A 20,252-nucleotide genomic window follows, 5' to 3' on the forward strand; every position below is an offset into this window, starting at 1 on the left:
GTTTGAACAAGAGGAAAGAATGCTGAAGAGATCATTTTCCATCAAAATTACGTACAGACTTTTATACACGCATTACAGTTTTTAATGAATGAAAAATATGTTTCAAATATCTAGGTTTAATGTTGCTAGAACAGGGAGTCAACTGTACATGTCTCATCACATCAAGAAAGCTTTGTGCCATCATCAGAAAAAACTGCACAAGATGTTTCCAGGATAATGCCTCCAAAGTCAAGAGAAAATGGCATTAACGAAGGCCTCAGCATCAAATGGTTGGAGGTCATCAACTCCTTCGCCAACACCGACGAACTTGACAGGGATACCGAGTTCCTCCACCACACTGACCTGCAATTGGAAAACAGTGTCAAGCGGCTACAACACCAATTTTGACTGCCAATGGATTCATGAAATAACAAAGGGATGATCATGGATGAGCAATCGTACCACGCATCCACCTCGAGCGGAACCATCCAGCTTCGTTAGTACTAATCCAGTGACGCCAACAACCTGCATTCAGTTATAAGTATGGAGATTCTATTCGCTTATGGAGCATTTATATTTGGGGAGGCAAGAAGCATAATATGTTTGCCACGCACTGCAAGAAATAGAGTTGTAACTATGATCTAAGCGACTACCAATGTGTTTAACTACAACAGATTTCTTCCAACACATAAGAATGCTTAACCTGTATATCATTGTCGTCAATTACAACAGTTTGTCTTAGTCTGTCTATCTTCCTTTTCTCTCCCATTTTCCTTTTTTACATTCTGAGATGTTTGCTCATACAAAAAGGCCGGATAGGATGAGGGTCTGCCACTTCAATAATAATAGATTGATCCCTAAGCCATATTCTAGCTAATAAAAATGGATGAGCAATAAACCACATGAATCGAAAACCCAAGTGTGCCACTATGTTATGTTATAGTACTAACGCAATACAGAAATTTTTTGGTAGTTTAAATGCATTAAATGACTTATTCAATTGAGAAATTTCACTAAAACAAACAAATCACATGTGAACTCGAAAAATAGCTTCAAAGAGAGTTACTTCATTAAATTCTCTCGCCTGGGGCAGCATGTTCAAACCAGTGGTTCCATCAAGAACAAGCAGTATCTCCTGATAATGCAGCAGACAGAAAAAAAAAATATCAAACAAGGAAAAAGAATAACCAAGAGACATCCTACGTCCAATGCATTTTTTTCAAGATTAAATATAGATTGAAAATAATGACCAGACAAACTGAGTTGTTTTGCCAGAAACCAAACTAGAAAGAAGATTGTTTTCTAAACCCAAATTTTTTAACAGGAGAGGGTTGAGGACAGTTGTGCTCTGTCAAACGTTAAGTACAAGAAATTCATTGCGTTGCATCAAAGTAATATGACATTCCTTTGCTTACAAATGAACTCCTGAGAGTGGTTGAGTAATATGTAGCCGTACAAAGGTTGGAAATGGATGCTTTCACCCAAGATTATCTAAATGAGTCATTCTGCAGAGTTTGTCTATGTTCGATTACTAGTGAACTGAAGACACCTAGAGTCCACTGTTTCAGTGATAGTTGCAGTCGAGCATATACTTGATATAGTTGTGTAGTTTATAGCAGAACATTTTTAATGTCCCCGATAGTTCTTTCTACATGAATATCAATGCTACAATTTCTATATAGTTCGATGTTAGCATTTACTACATCTCTTCAGTGGTTGTTAGCATTTACTAACTCTCCAGTGACTCATCAAGAAACACCAATCAACATGATACATATTATTATTTATAGTTGGTGCATAGTTGAGTAGAGTGATGAAAGGATAATGTTTGAAGATTCTTCAGTCTGTCTAGGTTTTACCAGGAATTCTCCATGGCTAGTTTGAACAAATACAATAATGATTGTTCATTACTCTGGAAATAAATTAAATGATTGTTTGCTATGGTTGGACTTTGCATATATGATTAACCTAGATGTTTTAAATTAGTATCTCTTTGGATAACAGGTTCTTAATTTACTCAGATGAAGGAAAACAATGAACTCTCAGGTGCTAAAAGATGACTACCATGAAGTCTTTCGGGAGACATAAAGTTGAAACAATTTCTAGTGTGATCGTGTTAGGAATCCAAAACCAGAGATATAAATGACTTGAATTTAGATAGCAAGATGGAGGGTGCAGCATTAAAAGTTGGCTTCATTTACCAATTGATATAACTAACATTTTAATAAGGTTTATTACATGCCTTCTTGTTTCTTCTGCAGTATGGTTTATGAGAAATCAAAATCCTATCTATGTTCAGATTTCTGCATGTCTCATGTTAGCCTAGTTCATTATAAAGCTTGATATGTCAAGGCATGACAAAATGGAACAAAAGCTGATTTTTGGCTGTCGCAAATGTAGTGAACTAATCCACCAACCTCTGAAGCTCTGTACAGTCATCATACCCCACCCACAAGCTATACCAAGCATTATTTTCATGTATGAAGCAGAATAATTCTTTATACTAGTCCATCATGCTAAGATGATGATTTATGCATTGTCATTTTGATGAGGCTCTTGCTACAATGGAAGCATATCAGGACACTGATATATATCACAAAAGTGGGCTCAAACAGATGTAAAGAATAAGATATGCTCTTTTTTTTGTCCTCTCAAAAGAGCATCTCAAATCATACCAATAGATCAATTATGAAAAGATGTAGAAAGACATCGTGCATTGTCATAAAAAATAGCCTGTCTAACCAACATTGTAAATAGGTTATTAAGTTATGAAAAGGTCAGTAGTGAAGTTTGGTCATACATTTGGAGCACCTGGAATGACTTTGGCAACAGCTTTCTTGCATGACACCAACTCCTCCATCAGACTGTAGTTTGTATGAAGACCTGAAAGACTTGAGTTGTGTTAGCATGTAAAAATTGCTAGAGTATATAAATTTAAAGGGCAGATAAATGTCACATACGTCCGGACGTATCACACAAGATCACATCATAGCCTTGCTGTTTGCCCTTTTTCACTGCCTTTGAAAGGACTACGTAGGAAATACGATTAGAGGACACACATGTAAGCATTACCAGGACAATATGGAAAGAATATAACAAAAAATTTTGGTGAACTTGAAATCTGATGTATGGAAAAGATACAACACAAATAAACCTGATGGGGCCTTCACTTTATCATCATCAGCCACAACTATTTCTGATTGCGTTCTCTCAGCCCATACTTCCAGTTGTTCACTAGCTGCTGCTCTATATGTATCACCTGCTGCCAATAAAACCTGAAATAAATGGATCTCTTGAATCATTTAACAAACTAGTTATCATTTCGAATGTAACAATCACAAGGTAAATTTCCAGTTTTCTAATGAAAATCCTGTAGGAAGTGGCAATAGACAATCTTCTTCTCAAAGGAGCTGCTGATTAACAGAATAGCTCACATAAAGCAAGCTAGAATGTGAGTGCCTGTGCGGACCATGTTAGTGTTCCTACTGCCTTTGGTGATGCTTCAAAGATGAAAATAATATACAGCAAAACCACATATTTTTTTTGCGAAATTATCAGAAAGTGGTTTGAGAGAGTAGTCAAGTTGGTGGTAACTGTAGCTATACCAATGAGAGTGTTGCCACGAAGGTCACTAACAATGTAAAGTACCTCACTTTAAATTAATAAGCACCAAGGATACACACAAAAAGAGCTATACCTTTACCCCTTCATTTTTCAATCTATGAGCAAGTTTTCCTGAAAAAATTTAAAACAAAATAACTCAGAATGTGACACAAGTCCAAGAGTTTACATGCTCAAACCAAAAGGGCAAAATAATATTTTTTTGCATATTATTCAGAATTAATCCAAAAAAAATCCAATATCATTGAATATTAATTATGAGTATCTGACAGAAAAAGTAATAACTTAGTGAACACACAATGAGATGGAAGAGGAAGCACTGTGAACTCCTTTTTATCTAGATTTTGATTAGCTACTAATTTATAACTATTTCACCACAATAGGAACAGCTCTTCCCTTATCAATCAGCAACCAATTCATCTCTATACATGAATTACATGTCTAGTTGCAATCAATACAGGAGCATAATGAGAGGTAGAATTAACTCCAAAATTCAAACACAAATAGATGAGTTGAAAAGAACTTTGCTAAAAAGATTTTGCAATCACTGTTACATCTTACAAGTAAATCCTACACAAAAAATAAACCTGAGTAACTTGGGTAAAGTACCTAGCCTAAGGATGAAAAGAATACACTCCGCTACTTTCTTTAAGGTGAAAGCATAAACGGAAAATGTGCAAGTGAACATACAAGATCAAAATGATTACCAAGAGACGTTGTCTTTCCACCTCCATTAACACCAACAATCATAATCACTGCAGGTTTTCTGGTTGCACATGGAAATCAAAGGCTTTGCAATTGAGTCCAGCTTGGACGAAAGACCAATTGGATAAAAATACATGAAGAATAATTCAAAGTCTAGAACCTAAATCCCAGCTGAAGCTCTGTCTTACTGCCCTTGCTTGTCAACAACTGGAGCACGCTCGTCTTCAAAGCCTCCTAGATATTTGTTAATGAGCATTAACTTAGGCAGTTACTGAAGGGGAAAAACCTACAAGGAAGATGCTGAAGCAAGAAAAAGTTCACCTTTATCTCACTTCCAGACTTCAGCTTCCCCGCTAGTATATCTTCCCGAAGGCTGTCCACGATCTTGAACGAAATTTTCGGGCCGAAATCAGACACTAAAAGTGCCTACAAGAAAAATTCGAATGAAAATCAAAGTCAACTCTTCCCACTGCATGATCATCCTTTTTTTAGCCACCTCTTCGAGCTCATCCAGAACTCGGTCGGTGTCGGCGAGGTTCCAGTAGAGGAGGAGCTCATCCACAACGGAGAGGCTCTCACGCGTCTTGGAGAATCCTGAGAAGAGCTTATCAACATCGCTCTTGGCCTTCTCCTTGATGAGGCGACCCAGCCGGGTGAAGAACCCAGTTTGCCCGGCGGCGCACCGAAACCGAGCTGCCGAAGAGACTCCCCTGGAAACGAAGACAGAAAAGGACGCCGCTGAAGCAGGAGAAGAGAGACGAGGCGAATGCGAGAGGAAGGAGATGGCAAGCCGCGACGAAGCGACGACGGCCATCGTCTCTACCGCTGTTAACGCTGCTCTTCTTATCCCCTCCCTCTCCATTTTAATATATATTAAAAATGCATTTATAAATTAACATCCCATTTTAAAATAATTATAAAATTTCTCAAACCGGTCCAGCACATTGAGCACGGTGAACCGGTTCGGCTATTTCATTACGGATCCCTTCTCGACTCGGATCTGACTCCAAGGGCACAATGCTTTCCTCCCCTTCCCACCACCTACTCCTCCTCGCCGTCGCCTCCGCCGCTGTCTCCCTCCTCTGCGCCTTTCTCCGTCTCCCATCCCTCGTCCTCTACGGCATCCACACCTACATCCACCCGGACAGCACCGGCGCTGACGGCCCTCGTGCCGTCCTCCGTCGCCCCTCCGCCGCCGATCTACCTCCCGAGCCCAAGCGCCGTTCCCGTTCCTCTTCTGCACAGAATCGTCTTCCTGGATTCGACGATGCCAATGCCCAGTTGCTTCGTCTTCGCCTCTCCGACTCCCAGCTCCGATCTCGTCTCTTCTTCCCCTCTTTCCATACCGCTTTTATTTCGTCCGCTGTTTCTCTAACCAACCTTACTCTCCTTAGCGTTCTCCGCCCCAGTGATCCCTCCTTTGCTGTCTCGATCGCTGCCTCCGCCGCGGCCCTCACCACTGCTCATCTCTTCCTCCTCCTTTCCAGGATCTTCCTTGAGAGATCCGCCTCGAAGAGGTCCGAGAAGGAACTGAGCTTCATCTCTGGAATCTTAGGCTTTGTTTCCGCCCTAGTCATTGTCTTTGTCTTCTCTCCCTCCGTCTTTGACATCGATCTGGGCGGGGATGACGCTGGAGCCGCAAAGACAATCACTTCGGTCTTCGCCGGAGCCCTCGCTTGGCTTCTCTTTCTCCCGTCGACTAGGGCGGCCCGAGCGTTCTGGCTTGCCACAGATCAGCTCCGGTGGAATCTCGCTGTCGTCTCGTGCGGCTCCATCAACAAGTCTCTCCTTTACTTCTCCGTTCTGGCTGGCTTCGCTGCGCCGCTTCTCTGGGTGTCGCCAATGGCGATTGTGCTGGCCGGCGGCGAGATCAGATCTGTGGGATTTAGGAAGTTCAGAGTTTGGGCTCTCCTTGCTTCTGCTGTGTTGCAGCTTATGGTCCTCCGCCCCAATATTCAAATGTACCTCAACGAGGCTGTTATCTGCTGGTACCAGCGGTTGCATGCAAGCCGTGTACCGGACACGGATTATGGGAGGGCGAAGGTGTTCCTTCAAAATCACTACCTCTGCCTAGTAGTCCTCCAGTTCCTTGCACCACCGACCATAGTTCTTCTGTTGCTTGGATTGTCCCAGGTAAAAGGCGACTTGTTTAGTGGCCTACTTTTGGTGGGTAATCTTTTACATTGCTCCGATCTAGTAAAAGACGTAGCTTTATTCTTAGCATGGTGGACTATGCTTGTTTCTTCAATCCTGACGTTGTCTAACCTTGCTTTATACCGTTGCGGTTTCTTGTTTGTATCCTAATGTACCATTTTTTTTTCTTTGAGCATTTCTTCCACAGGCATCTGAATACATTAATTATTGTTTTTTACCAATGCAAAAGGGATTGGCTATCTTGTTTTGATTCAAGAGATTGTTTTTCTTGTTTGTTTGGTCAATGATTTTTTTTTTTTCTGTTATTCATGCGATACTCAAACTTTGATGATTCCAACATAGTGTTCTTCACCATGTTCAGAATTTAATAGCACATAACTACTTCATATCCCATAAGAAAGCTAAAAAGCTCAATTATTTGTGTTTTTCAGCTATAAAAGCAAGAATCCAATGGTTACATACACTTACAGCTGTTGATATTTCATTAGTGTTTGCTCTGGAGGAAATAAGAGAGAGAATGGAGATGTTTTAGTTAGATTTATTGGATATACAAGGAAACTCAGAAATTTCTTGGAGAACTTTTTCATTTCATGTGAATCACACATGGGGGATTTGAATATTTGATGATCGTTGTCCATGCATATATTATCCTCTTTGCTCTCAATTGTAGCATAAGGTAGGTGATAATCTCACCCCGAGAGCCCCTTCAAGCCTTCCATATGCGATTTGGAAAGATGATAAATCATGGGGGTTTCTACCGGCACATTGACATTTTGCATGAGATCAGATGAACTGTGATACATTTTGTGGAATTGAACTCATAACTTATTACAACGACGCCACTTAGCCCTTAATCTTCTCAAAAAAAATTAATCAAATTGGGTAACGGGATTTGAACCGTGGGTACCTGAGTGACAATTTGAATATTGCATCATAACCTCGGGACAAGTCTAAGATCCCTTAACCTTCTCAATTATGGCAAAAGGCGAATACGCTCGTCCCCAGTGATCCCGTCAACCCATCTCAGGGCTAACATGGAGGAAGTAAATCACGGACGGCTACTAGCATTTGAAATAGTGATTAGCACATAAGGGAGATATTTACCTCGGTTTTGTCGAGATTTGAATCCCAGATCTCATTGTGACAACACTTCATGCGTTAGCCACTAGACCCATCCAAGGGGACAAAACTAAGGTAGGGTGAATTTTTTAACGTGACTGGGCCCACTGCTCCGCGGCCCCATACCCCAGAAATCCCCGAAGGGATTTTTTGGGGAGCCTCAGTACCACGTATCCGACGGATAAAGAGTTGATAAGAGGGTTCGAACGCGGCACCTCAGTCAACAGTGCCCAAAATAGGGACTTAAATTAATAAGAGTATGCACAGGTGGGGGCTCGAACCTGACATCTCAGTCAATGGGTAACAACGTCATAATCAGAACACCCCTAGTTTGATTGTAAACTAAGGTAGGGTAAACAGATAAAGAGTTGATAAGAGGGCTCGAACGCGGTGTAGGACCGTTGCGGCCGGCTAGAAGGGGGGTTGGATAACTTGTAAAATCAAAACGAACAATCCTTCTCGAACTCTTAAACTAACACTTGCATAAGGTAAATTAGAAGTAAATAAAAAAGCAAAAAGAAGAGGCTCACAACTTGACTTGGTTACAACCAAGGAGGTTGTTAATCCAAGGAATGAACGTGCACTAAAATATCTCATTCAGGCGGAGAAGCCTCTTACAGCAGTGAAAGCATAAAAGACAGAAGCTAAACTAGAACAGAATCGCATAAGTGTTTGGAATGTAAATCTCTGAGTTGATTCAAAGCTTCTGGACCAAGGCTATATTTATAGCCTTGGTCGGGGCGCTTGGAAGGGTTCTGGGCGCCCTGGGGGAATAAATTTTAGCCCCCAATGTTCAGATCGAGTCAAAGCTCGATCCGGTCAGAAACTGACTCCCGGGCGCCCGGAAGGGTTCCGGGCGCCCCGGGCTTGTCCGGGCGCCCCGGACTGGTTCGGGCGCCCCGGGCGCCTCGGACAGTTCCGGGCGCCCCGGATGCTGAGTCAACTCTGGTTGACTTTCGTCCAGGTCCTCTGCTCCGGATCCGCTTGATTGGGTGATCTCTGCTATCCGGAATATGGCTCACCTGAACCCAAGTTCCGGTCTTCTCGAGCGGGCTTCCCTCCGGTTTCTCGTCCCTCAGAATCGATGCGTGTTTCCTTCTCATCCGTCGGCGTACTCATCCGCAGTCTTCGTCCCTCGGACGCACCGCGTGTCGTCCTTCTCGCTAGCTGCGTCTCTTGCTCCCCGAGTAATCTTCCGCTCCGACTTTCGTCCCTCGGAACCACTGCACGTTTCCTTCTCGTCCGCCGGTGTACTCTTCCGCAGCACCTCGTCCCTCGGACTGTCGTCCTTCACGCTATCTGCGTCTTCCACTCGACTACCTGTGCTCCTAAGCTCCTGCACACTTAGACACAAGGTTAGAAACACACAGGACCTAACTTAACTTGTTGATCACACCCAAATAACCTTGGGATTTCAATATGCGGCACCTCAGTCAAGAGTGCCCAAAATAGACACTTAAATTGATAAGAGCATGCACAGATGAGGGCTCGAACCTGACATTTCAGTCAATAAGTAACAATGTCATAACCAGAGCACCCCTAATTCGATTGTTCCCTTAACCTTCTCAAGGGTCATACTAATGTGGTTCTTTCAATTTCAACAGTAGCAGGTGTGGCTCCTTCAATTAATTATTAATTTCACTGTGCCATGATTTTGTTGGTATTACTCTGGCTTAGTAAGTGGGATAACTAAGAAACAGATCTAAAGCTAAAGATAGTAGCATTGGATTATACATTCTTTAGGAGGATTTTTATTATTAGAATAAAAAAATAATATTATCGAACAATTGGTTTATTGAATTTGTTTGAATAAATTAAAATAATATTTTAATTTGATTTTATTTTAATTTATTGTTATTTTTAAATTAATTTTAATTTAATTTATTTTAATTTTAATTTAATTTAATTTAAATTTAATTTGATTTTAATTTAATTTAATTTGAATTTAATTTTAATTTTAATTTAATTTAATTTAATTTGAATCTAATTTTATTATTATTATTTTTCTTCTAGCTCCCCCTGGATCATAGCTTCGATATGGTCTCTCGAGGTAATGTATTTGATCCTTAGGGATCCAATATTATCCAAGTTCAACTTGATTGATCAGGTTGGACTTGGGGATCCATGTTTGGATCATTTTTCTATTTGTTCTTTGTATAAGTGATAAATATGACTTATATTTCTTTTTCGATTTGAATCTTAGTCCAGTTCTATTGTAGATTGCCTTTTGTGTTCCAAGAATTAGGTCCAGATTCTTGGAACCCAAAAAGAATCGTTCTAATGTTTTCTCCAGATCCTTGACCTGAGTTTTCAGGCTGGAATTCTCTTCCTCAAGTTTTTGGACTTGAGTCGAGTTTCCAGTCTGAACTAGTTCAGTCAAAGATTCGGAGTTAGTCACTTCTTTAAGGACAACTACTTCCTTTAGAAGTGACTTAATTCTTAGATTAGATTTAGCTAATTTTCGTAACAAGTAATTGACTAGATTATTTAGTCGAGGGATACTTACAGAGGGATCGGGCCCTTCGGAAACGAATACGGATCTGTGGCTTCTTTCCGATTCTGCTTCCGACTCGCTCTCGCTCTCGGACACATCGATCTGGTCTCGGACCATTAGGGCAAGAAAGCTCGTCTGTTCGAGCTCGTCGTCGGTATCCTCTTTTGAAGATTCTTCAAAGGTTGCTTTTAGTACCTTCTTCTTCCTTTGTTTCTTTGCATCCTTCTAATTGGGGCAGTTGGCCTTGATGTGCCCCTTCTGGTTGCACCCATAACAGATCACCTCAAAATTGACCTTTGAGCTGGGTTGAACCTCCTTTGATTGTACGACTTTCTTTAGGTCTTTCTTGTTGAATCTCTTCTTTTTCTTGTAGAGCTTCTTTACAAGATTCACGAGTTCGGAGGTCAATTCGTCGTCTTCATCGTCTGAGTCGGGTTCGGCTTCCGATTCAGGTTCAGTTCTTCGCCGTGATCTTGGTTCGCGTGTTCGACTGGTACCTGCAACTAAAGCAATACCTTTCTCGATTGACTGTGTATTAGTCTGCTTATGAAGTTCAAATTCAGAAAATAATTCATCTAATCTAATGGAAGTTAAATCCTTGGAGACTTTGTAGGCATCTACCATCGATGCCCACAATGTGCTCCTCGGAAAAGCATTAAGTGCGTACCTTATAATGTCCCTATTCTCGACCTTTTGCCCGATAGCGTGGAGGGAGTTGAGGATGTCTTGAATCCGTGCATGGAGTTGAAATGCTGTTTCTCCTTCCTGCATTTTCAAATTATATAATTTATTGAACAAAAGATCTCTCTTGCTTACCTTGGTGTCGGAGGTGTCCTCGTGGAATTCGATCAGCTTCTCCCAAAGCTCTTTTGCGCTGGAGAATGGTCCAACTCTGTTGAGTTCCTTCTTGGTCAATCCGCATTGGAGGGTACAGGTCGCTCTGGCATCAGCTTCCACCTTCTTGATTAGGGTCGGTTCCCATTTTTCTTAGGGTGTCGGCTTGCCGTCTTCGTCGGATGACAGTTGTAGTCCAGTCTTGAGAATCATCCACGTATTGAACTGTGTCTTGAGAAAGGTTTCCATTCGCCCCTTCCAATATCCGAAGTCTTCTCCGGAGAAAAGTGGGGGGCGAACGGTGCTGAAACCTTCTTATTGGGCCATTAGCGATATGCAAAACAACGACAAAATAGAAATGTCCCAAGACTAGGTCTTGGATTAGCAGTGTGGGAAGTAAAGTTAAGAGATAGCGAACTCGAGTGGTGTTGCACCAGTCTCGAGCAAAAATCGATTCGAAAAAATTAATTAGAATATAACTATTAAGCTAATTCTAATTGACTCCATAAAATTGAAAATACCACGAAAAAATTACGTGATTGGTGGTTGCACAGATCAATGCGACCCCGCTCTGATACCAATTGTTGGATCGAAAGTGTTAGAGGAGGGGGGGGTGAATAGTGCTTGTGGCTATTTCGTTCGATTAAAATGTATCGAGTAAAACACAGCGGAAATTAAACACAAACACATGCTAACACAAGTTGGTTACTTGGTTCGGAGCCTGTGGCGACTCCTACTCCAAGGCTCACACTCGTTGAGCGTTTACGTTGGGCAACAACTATAATCACGAAAAGTATTACAAACTAAGTACAATTATTAACTGAAATAAACTTTATACCGACAACAACTAGATTGAAACTGAAGCTCCGGGTCGTCGGGATGTCGCTATAGCACTTTTGGGTCGTCTCGTTAGCAGCTTGTGGCGTAAGATTTGCTCGGAAGGTGTTGTTCTAAGCTGCTGCTCGAGGTCCCCTTTTAAACAGTATTGGAGGCGCCTCCAAGCCTGTCCGAGGCGCCTCCAGGCCGCTGAATCGCACGCGTGGATCATCTCTAATATGGTCTCACCTTATCCGATTGAAGGGGCCTCCAAGCTGCTCCAAGGCGCCTCCAACGCCTGGTCCAAGGCGCCTCCAGCTTCCCCCGATGTGCCTCCAGCTTCTCTGGACAGCTGGCTTCGGCTAGCATCCGAGGCGCCTCCACGCCCCATGGAGGCGCCTCGGACACTGTTCATCCGAGGCTAAGTGTGCTCCTTTGATCCTGCAAAATGTGTTAGTCCCAAACACAATCTCTGCAAAACAAAGTTAGCACAGAAACAATATGATAGATATACTTGACAGTCGTCGAACTGTCCGGGTGTGACTTCGGATTTCCAACCAAAAACCCTAGGTCGACCCGACGCCTACTGTTCCCTCTACGGGGAACGCGTCCTCACCTACTCCACTCAAGAGATTTACCTGATGCCAGTGCGATCCTCCAGATCGACTGGACTTTTGCTTAGCGTTCAAATTCGAAGCTTCCGGACTTTCTACTGGACTTTCGCTTCCCGGCTGGTCCAGTCTTTCACCTAGTTCGTGACACCAGGACTTTCCACCTAGGGTTACCCCCTAAGACTTTTGCCTGAAGCTCTCGATCCGTCAAGACTTTCCGCATAGGGTTACCATCTCCTATGACCTAGGGTTACCACCCCCTAGGGTTTTCCACCTGCCTAACCACAGCTAGGACTTTCCTGAAACACTCAATTAAGTGCATTAGATCACAAAACAACTTAACTTTGAATTTCTTTGCCATTATCAAAACAATGATCGATCGTCGGATGCTTCCCGCACCAACACGCGACACCTCAGTCAACAGTGCCCAAAATAGGCACTTAAATTGATAAGACCATGCGCAGATGAGAGCTCGAACTGACATCTCAGTCAATAAGTAATATCGTCATAACTAGAGCACCCCTAATTCGATTCTTCCCTTAACCTTCTCAATTGGTGGCAAAAGACAAATACGCTCGCCCCTAGCACCCCCGTCAACCCGTCCCAGGGCCAACACAGAGGAGGTAAATCACGGACGGCTACTAGCCTTTGGAATAATGACTAACACATAAGAAAGATATTTACCTTGACTTTATCGATATTCGAATCCAGACCTCATTGGTCATACTAACATGGTTCTTTCCATTTTAATAGTAGCAGGTGTGGCTCCTTCAATTAATTTATTAATTTCACTGTGCCATGATTTTGTTGGTATTTCTCTGGCTTAGTAAGTGGGATAACTAAGAAACATATCTAAAGCTAAAGTGAGCAGAATCGGATTTTACATTCTTTAGGAGGATTTTTATTATTAGAATAAAAAAAATAATATTATCGAACAATTGGTTTGTTGAATTTGTTTGAATAAATTAAAATAATATTTTAAATTATGGATAAATATTTTTTGTTTCAATTTAGACCGGGTCATCGGACAGCCCAGCCCACGGGCCAACAGACGGCAGGGAACAACGATACAAGAAGATCTACCGACAATATCTCCGCCACGCTATTGAACCACGACCAACCACGTATACTTATGGGCCCTGTCGGACCCTGCCGAACCTTCTGGACAAGTAAAGATCCCTTCGAAGCTTCTCGCCCTAATTCACTTTTTAAAAATCATCCAGCGCCGTCGCGCTGGAATCTTCTCCCTCGCGCCGCTCCTATTTCTTCCCCGTTGTCCGAGGCTTTGTTATCGCTCGCCGTTCGAATCTTCTAGAAGCTTTGAAGCCCCCTTCCTTCCCTCCTCCCCCGCATGCATTGGGCGGCGTCGGAGATCGTCCCTGATGGGCAACAGCGGTCGCTGCCGACGCCCTTCCTGACGAAGACGTACCAGTTGGTCGACGATCCGACGGTGGACGACGTGATATCGTGGAGCAACGACGGCACGACGTTCATCGTCTGGCGGCCGGCGGACTTCTCCCGCGATCTCCTCCCCAAATACTTCAAGCACAATAACTTCTCCAGCTTCGTCCGCCAACTCAACACCTATGTGCGCCCGCGCCCTGTTCTTCTAGATTCGTTTGCTGGGATTCGTAATTTAGGAAGTTTTAATGCGATTTCTGAACATTTTCGCAGGGATTCCGCAAGGTCGTACCCGAACGATGGGAGTTCGCGAACGATTGCTTCCGGAGAGGCGAAAAGAGCCTCCTTTGTGACATCCAGCGGAGGAAGAACGCGATGCCGGTGACTTCGTCGTCCACCGCCGGCGTCGTGGCCGTCTCGGCGACGAGTCGGACCTTGTCGCCGATGAATTCGGGGGAGGAACAGGTTGTGTCGTCGAACTCCTCCGGGCCGGCCCCGCCAGCGGCGGACTTGACGGAGGAGAACAAACGATTGCGGAAGGAGAACGAACGACTCTCCCGCGAGTTGGCCCAGATGCGGAAAATATGTGACGAGATCGCGGGGCTGGTGTCGAGTTACGCGTCGAAGGGACAGGACAGCGACAGAGAAACGGCGGAGTTGGAGGAGCTCGCCGCGGCGACACTGCTGGAGTTGATGCCGATGGCGCCGGCGTGTGACAAAAAAAGGGTAGAGGAGCGGCCCGTGAAGCCGGAGGAAGAGGTGGAGTCCGCGAGTGCCGAGGCGGCTTCATCGTCTCCGAGGAAAAACCTGAAGTTGTTCGGGGTGTCGATAGGGATAAAGCGATATTCAGAGGACGATGACGACAGCGCTCCACCGAAGGATGAGTCAACGGAGGAGTTGCCGGATGCGGTCCTCTACCGCCCTCGGCCGAAACGGAGGGGATGCAGCGGGTCGTACTCGTAAGGGTTCGGCCAGTTCGGCGACGTCAGGTACGACGAGGGTGCACGTGAATTTGGAAGGCGTTGATCACGTGCTTCGGATGACACCTATGAAATTAGGTGACGATTTATATCATATTACTATAATAATAATAATAATAATAATAATAATATTATTATTATTATTATTTTCATGTTTTGGACATAAAAAATGTATATTAGACGTTTTCTTGTACAATAGTTCTTACCAGCTGATTAATTGCTGTTCCTAGATCCAGCATTATCAATACTTCAATCGTCGTAGTTTTTTCGATAATTTGGTGCCATTTAGGGATGACAGGTTGCTACAATTTATCATCTATTTATGTCTAATTGTGGGATTATTTTTTATGAGAAGTATAAGGAAAGAATATTTACTCTTTTCCATTTATTATTTTATATACAAAATAAAAATAATATAAATTTATTTTTTAATTATTAATAAAATTTGTAAAATTTTATAATCTTAAATTATTTATAATATACTATAAAATAAGAAAGTAATATAAGTTGTATGTATTCAATAAATATTTAATATATTTTATTATGACATTTACAATATACAAGATTTGTGGCTAAATTTAGAAAATTACTAAATTATTTTTTAGTGTGAAAAAAATATTAATATAATTTTATTTTAGATTTTAAAATCTACCTTCTTCGTAAAATTATAAGATATATGAGCTATCTTTATAATGAATAATGATCTGACGGTTAGAACAAGGGACCCCCATTCTGAGGGGTCAATGTTACGCGGGAGTCAAAAGGCCAAGTGACCGTTCGGAGAAGGAGGGGCCGACCTCCCGGCCGGCCGACCGGTGAATAGCCGATGGCAAAAGTCGCCCCGACAGAAGTCGGGGTTCCGACGCTCAATTGAACAGTAGCAAAGAGCCGAGCGGAAGGTCTAAGAGAAGGTGACACTGCTAAACAGTCCCTACATGGCACCCTACCGAAAATATCCCCGGCATATCGATGCCAACGGCAGGCCGGACGGGATGTGAGTGCCGTCCGGCCAGCGCTTAAGATGAGGGTTGGCCGGATGGACTCCCCGTCCAGCCGGCTTGTCGGACGCCCTGGCCTGTGATCGGTAGAGAGGGACAAGAACATCTTATGACAGCTGTCAAGTCCTATGACTAGGTCATGCTCTAAGTCTGACAACGGGGTGTTCTGTTGTCCCATCGAAGACGTGCTTGGACTGTAGCAGTATGGCGTCAGATAAGCTTTCTGACAGACACATACCGAGGTATGGGCTGCGGACACGTATGCGCCTAGGTGGACGTGCAGGAGCTCTTTCACCGCTCTATATAAAGAGCCTCATACTTCGCCGGAGGTACGCGTGAGACACCTTTGGAGCCATCATTTTCACTACTTGCTTGGCACCATTACGATTGCTCGCTGGACCCGACTTCTATGCAGGTTCACCGGAGGTTCGTGCAACCAATCGAAGATCCACGCCAGGAGCCGGCATGCCCGTCTTCCCAGATTCGGACATGATCAAATTGGCGCCGTCTGGGGGAACGCTTCGAACGGAAACAATGGACGAGGCGGGCGACAACACACGGTGACGCTTTCCACGGAGGAACTCGACGCTGATCGAGTTGAGGGCCGCCAAGCTTGTGGAGCAAAAAGCAACAAATGAAAAGCAACCTCAAGATCGGTGGCCGAGCGAAGCACCTCAAGCCACCGTTGCATTCCACCGGCCCTATTCCGCACCCCAAACCGCACCCACTCATAGAGATCGGGATCTTCTTCGGATGAAATGCCGAGACGAGATGACAGAAAAAGAAACCGAGCGGACTCATCGCCCGGCGGATTAATCGCCAATTTTCGGAGGCTATTCTACGAGGCTCTGCCCAAGCACTACGTGCCTCCGACGATCGGCGAATACAATGGAACCACCGATCCGGATGATCATTTGGGCAAGTTTGATAACACGGCAACCTCGATCAATACACGATGGGGTGAAGTGTCGGTTTTCCTCACCACCCTATCCGGATCTGCCAACGATGGTTTCGAGGCTACCTGGACGGATCCATCACAAGCTTCAAGGACTTCGAACGGCCTTCCTCCACCACCGCAAGCGGCGCTATCAAAACCAAATAGTCCTGTTTCGCCATCAAACAAGAAGCCCGTGAATCGCTCCGAGCTTACATCTAGCGGTTCAACAAAGTGGCCATGGATATTCCAACGGCCACCTCGGAGACCATGATGAATGCCTTTACACAGGGCCTCGTGGATGGGGATTTCTTCCGATCGCTCATTCGGAAGCCGGCCCGAGACTACGACCACATGCTACACCGGGCCAACGAATACATCAACGTGGAGGAAGCGCAAGCGGCCAGGAAGAAAGAAACTCCAACCGAGCGGGCTCCTCATGCTGAGCGGAAACAGCACGCCGCTCATCAGCCGCCCAGAGGACCGAGGGCCGAAGCAATCCGCTCCCCCCATGCCAGGTCTCACGTGCAAGAGGTAGCGGCCGCCCGACCCAAGCCAAAGAAGAAGTGGACCCCGATGTTCTGCTCCTTCCACCGGACGGATACACATAACACAAGGGATTGTCGAAGTCTTCCCTTCGTGGCTCACCCCGTGCCTCGGAATGGCGGCCGACGGTCTCCCTCAGTCGACAGGCAACAAAGAACTCATGAAGCCGATCGGACGCGAGCTGATATGCGACAGCAACAGACTCCCGATCGGCATCGCTCCCCAAGGCAGGAGAATCGCCGAACGTCCAGAGAACGGTCTCGACCATCCGCTCGGGAGGAAGAAAATAGAAGTAATACTTCTCGAGGCGAGATCAACATTATCGCTGGCGGGCCGACCGGAGGAGACTCCAACCAAGCAAGAAAGGCGAGCGTCCGGCAGCTCCAGATCCATACAGTCGGCTGTAGCCAAGAGCGGGCGAGTGGACCCGAAATCAGTTTTGGGCCTAGGGACTTGAAGGAGTTGAAGTGCCCCACGACGATGCTCTGCTCATCAAAGCGGTAATAGCCAACTACACTATTCACCGCATTTTTGTTGACACAGGAAGCTCGGTCAACATAATATTCAAAAAGGCGTTCGATCAACTACAAATTGACTGCGCCGAGTCACGCCTATGACAACCCCCCACGGGTTTACGGAAATGAAGTCCTCTGGTCGGACAAATCCGGATGGCTATTTCATCGAGAAGAGCCGCCGTAAGGACGCAGACAAAGAAACTTCGTGGTGGTCGACTCTCCCTTATCATACAACGTCATTTTGGGACGACCGGCCACGAAGTTCCGGCAAGTCTCCACCTTCCACCGTAAGATCAAGTTCCCCGTCAAGACAAAGTGGGAGAAGCACGGAGAGGCCGCTCGGCGATGTTACGTCGAAATGGTCCGAAGCTCCGCTCGGAAGTCGCCACGGATCGAGGTGAATGCTATAACTGAAAAGCCTCCCTCTTTAGTTTACGAAGAAAAAGAGGAAGTGCAAATACACCCGACCCGATCGGAGGCCACGACATTCATCGCGTCCGATCTAGAGGCAAATCAGAAAGAGGAGGTGATCCAATGCCTCAGAAGAAACCATGATGTCTTCGTCTGGTCGACACATGAGCTGCCCGGAATTTCACCAAGTATTGCGCAACATGAGCTCCACGTCCGACCGGACGCTCGGCCAGTAAAGCAGAGAAAAAGAGATTTCAGCGCCGAGCAGAACGCCATTATCCAGGCGGAGGTGGAGAAGCTTCTGGAAGCCGGCCATATACGCGAGGTGCAGTTCCCCAGCTGGCTGGCGAACGTAGTATTAGTCTCCAAGCCGGGCAACAAGTGGAGAGTATGCATAGATTTTCGGGATCTCAACAAAGCCTGCCCGAAAGACTTTTATCCTCTGCCCCGGATAGATCAGCTAGTGGACTCTACGGCCGGCTGCGAATTAATATGTATGCTCGACGCTTACCAAGGCTATCATCAAGTGCCGCTCACCCGTGAAGATCGAGAAAAAGTCAGCTTCGTGACGGCCGACGGCACCTATTGCTATAATATGATGCCGTTCGGATTGAAGAATGCGGGAGCCACATATCAGCGCTTGATGAATAAAGTATTCAGAGAGCAGATCGGGCGAAATCTGGAAGTGTACGTGGACGGCATTCTCATCAAGTCCGTCCGAGCGGCCGATCTCCTCAAAGACATGGAGGAAACCTTCCGAACGCTACGCAAATATGGAGTCAAGCTAAATCCCCAGAAGTGCCTGTTCGGAGCAAAAGGAGGGCGTTTCTTGGGGTACATAGTGACCGAGCGGGGCATCAAAGCAAATCCCAGCAAGGTGAAAGCTCTACAAGACATGCCGTCTCCAAGAAATACAAGGGAAGTGCAGCGTTTGACCGGTCGGATAACTGCTCTGTCCAGATTCATCTCCAAAACCGCCGACCGGAGCCTTCCTTTTTTCAAAATCTTGTGCAAGGCCAATAAGTTTCATTGGGACGAAGAATGTGATCGGACGTTCGAAGATTTGAAGGCATATCTGAGCTCTCTCCCGGTATTAGCCAAGCCGACTGCGGGTGAGTCACTTTATATGTACTTGTCTTCAACCGAGCAAGCAATTGGCTCGGCACTAGTGAGGGCGAGCGGAGAAGAGCCTGTGTATTTCCTTAGTCATATTTTAAAAGATGCTGAATCTCGCTACACTAGGCTCGAGAAGCTGGCTTTCGCTCTGGTCCTCGCCGCTCGGCGCCTTCATCCATACTTCCTAGCGCATACCATCATTGTTAAAACCAATAGCTCGCTCGGACGTGTATTACTAAATCCAGAAGCGTCCGGGCGGCTCATCAAATGGACGACGGATTTAAGTGAATTTGACATCCAGTACCAACCCCGCTCGGCAATCAAGGCGCAGTCCTTGGCAGATTTTGTGACCGAGGTGCAGAATTCAGAGCCAGAAGCTATGTGGAAAATATTTGTGGACGGATCATCCACTCGGCTCGGAAGCGGGATTGGAATACTGTTGCTCTCCCCTCAAGAAGAAAAGATGCACTTATCCGTCCGGCTGGATTATAAAGCTACAAACAACGAAGCATAGTATGAGGCCCTCATAGCCGGCTTGCAGGCAGCACGGCATGTGGGTGCCGGTCGGGTAACGCTTCATTCGGATTCCCAGTTGGCTGCTCAGCAGCTCTCTGGTACCTTCGAAATCAACAGTGTTCGGCTCAAGCCTTTGAGAGGCTTAAGGCTAATTTTATAGAAGTCATTGTCCAGAAGATACCTAGAGCAGAAAATCAAGCGGCCGATGAGTTAGCCAAACTCGCAAGCTCAATAATGTCGATCGCCATTCAGCAGCCAATTGAACAAGTATTGTTGGTGGCACACGTCGACCGTATGGAAGGCCTTACATTTCTGAGCGACTGGAGGACACCCATCACGGAGTTTCTGCGCTCGGGCGCCACACCGTCCGATCAGAATGAAGCCCAGCTGCTAAGGAGGAGAGTCGGCCGGTTCACACTCATTGGCGATCAGCTTTACAAGAAGACTTTCTCACGCCCGCTGTTGAAATGCGTGAGCTCGGAGGACTCGGCTTACATCCTCC

General features: G+C 45.1%; 3 protein-coding genes across 3 annotated transcripts; 2 read left to right on the top strand and 1 right to left on the bottom strand.

The window, feature by feature from the left end:
* Position 1: 1 nt before the first annotated feature.
* On the bottom strand, positions 2-5,182 carry LOC122051671 (cell division protein FtsY homolog, chloroplastic-like). Its single transcript, XM_042612893.1, has 11 exons — positions 4,802-5,182; positions 4,627-4,731; positions 4,466-4,539; positions 4,308-4,366; positions 3,677-3,714; positions 3,134-3,254; positions 2,940-3,008; positions 2,780-2,862; positions 1,046-1,114; positions 442-504; positions 2-342 (listed from the first exon to the last, which is right to left on the bottom strand). The coding sequence occupies exons 1-11, from the start codon at positions 5,165-5,167 to the stop codon at positions 229-231; spliced, it is 1,161 nt and encodes a 386-aa protein (XP_042468827.1). The 5' UTR covers positions 5,168-5,182; the 3' UTR covers positions 2-228.
* A 97-nt stretch (positions 5,183-5,279) lies between these two features.
* LOC122051670 lies at positions 5,280-6,714 on the top strand. The gene has a single exon (XM_042612892.1). The coding sequence runs from the start codon at positions 5,323-5,325 to the stop codon at positions 6,607-6,609; it is 1,287 nt and encodes a 428-aa protein (XP_042468826.1). The 5' UTR covers positions 5,280-5,322; the 3' UTR covers positions 6,610-6,714.
* Positions 6,715-13,538: 6,824 nt separating this feature from the next.
* Positions 13,539-14,919, top strand: LOC122053649 (heat stress transcription factor B-2b-like). The gene is made up of 2 exons (XM_042615653.1): positions 13,539-13,921; positions 14,008-14,919. Exons 1-2 carry the CDS (start codon positions 13,685-13,687, stop codon positions 14,695-14,697), a joined length of 927 nt encoding a protein of 308 aa, XP_042471587.1. The 5' UTR covers positions 13,539-13,684; the 3' UTR covers positions 14,698-14,919.
* Positions 14,920-20,252: the final 5,333 nt, after the last annotated feature.

Source organism: Zingiber officinale, chromosome 3A (assembly GCF_018446385.1).
Source record: "Zingiber officinale cultivar Zhangliang chromosome 3A, Zo_v1.1, whole genome shotgun sequence".
In the NCBI taxonomy this organism is placed as follows: Eukaryota; Viridiplantae; Streptophyta; class Magnoliopsida; order Zingiberales; family Zingiberaceae; genus Zingiber; species Zingiber officinale.

What these genes read in the sequence shown, in the direction of transcription:
- LOC122051671 (XM_042612893.1), bottom strand. Translation starts at nt 5,167, where the DNA reads ATGGAGAGGGAGGGGATAAGAAGAGCAGCGTTAACAGCGGTAGAGACG. An exon ending in AGTCTGGAAGTGAGATAAAG is followed by an intron (nt 4,540 to 4,626) that starts GTGAACTTTTTC and finishes ACAAATATCTAG; the next exon opens with GAGGCTTTGAAGACGAGCGT. An exon ending in GAGCTTCAGCTGGGATTTAG is followed by an intron (nt 4,367 to 4,465) that starts GTTCTAGACTTT and finishes ATGTGCAACCAG; the next exon opens with AAAACCTGCAGTGATTATGA.
- LOC122051670 (XM_042612892.1), top strand. Translation starts at nt 5,323, where the DNA reads ATGCTTTCCTCCCCTTCCCACCACCTACTCCTCCTCGCCGTCGCCTCC.
- LOC122053649 (XM_042615653.1), top strand. Translation starts at nt 13,685, where the DNA reads ATGCATTGGGCGGCGTCGGAGATCGTCCCTGATGGGCAACAGCGGTCG. An exon ending in TCCGCCAACTCAACACCTAT is followed by an intron (nt 13,922 to 14,007) that starts GTGCGCCCGCGC and finishes ACATTTTCGCAG; the next exon opens with GGATTCCGCAAGGTCGTACC.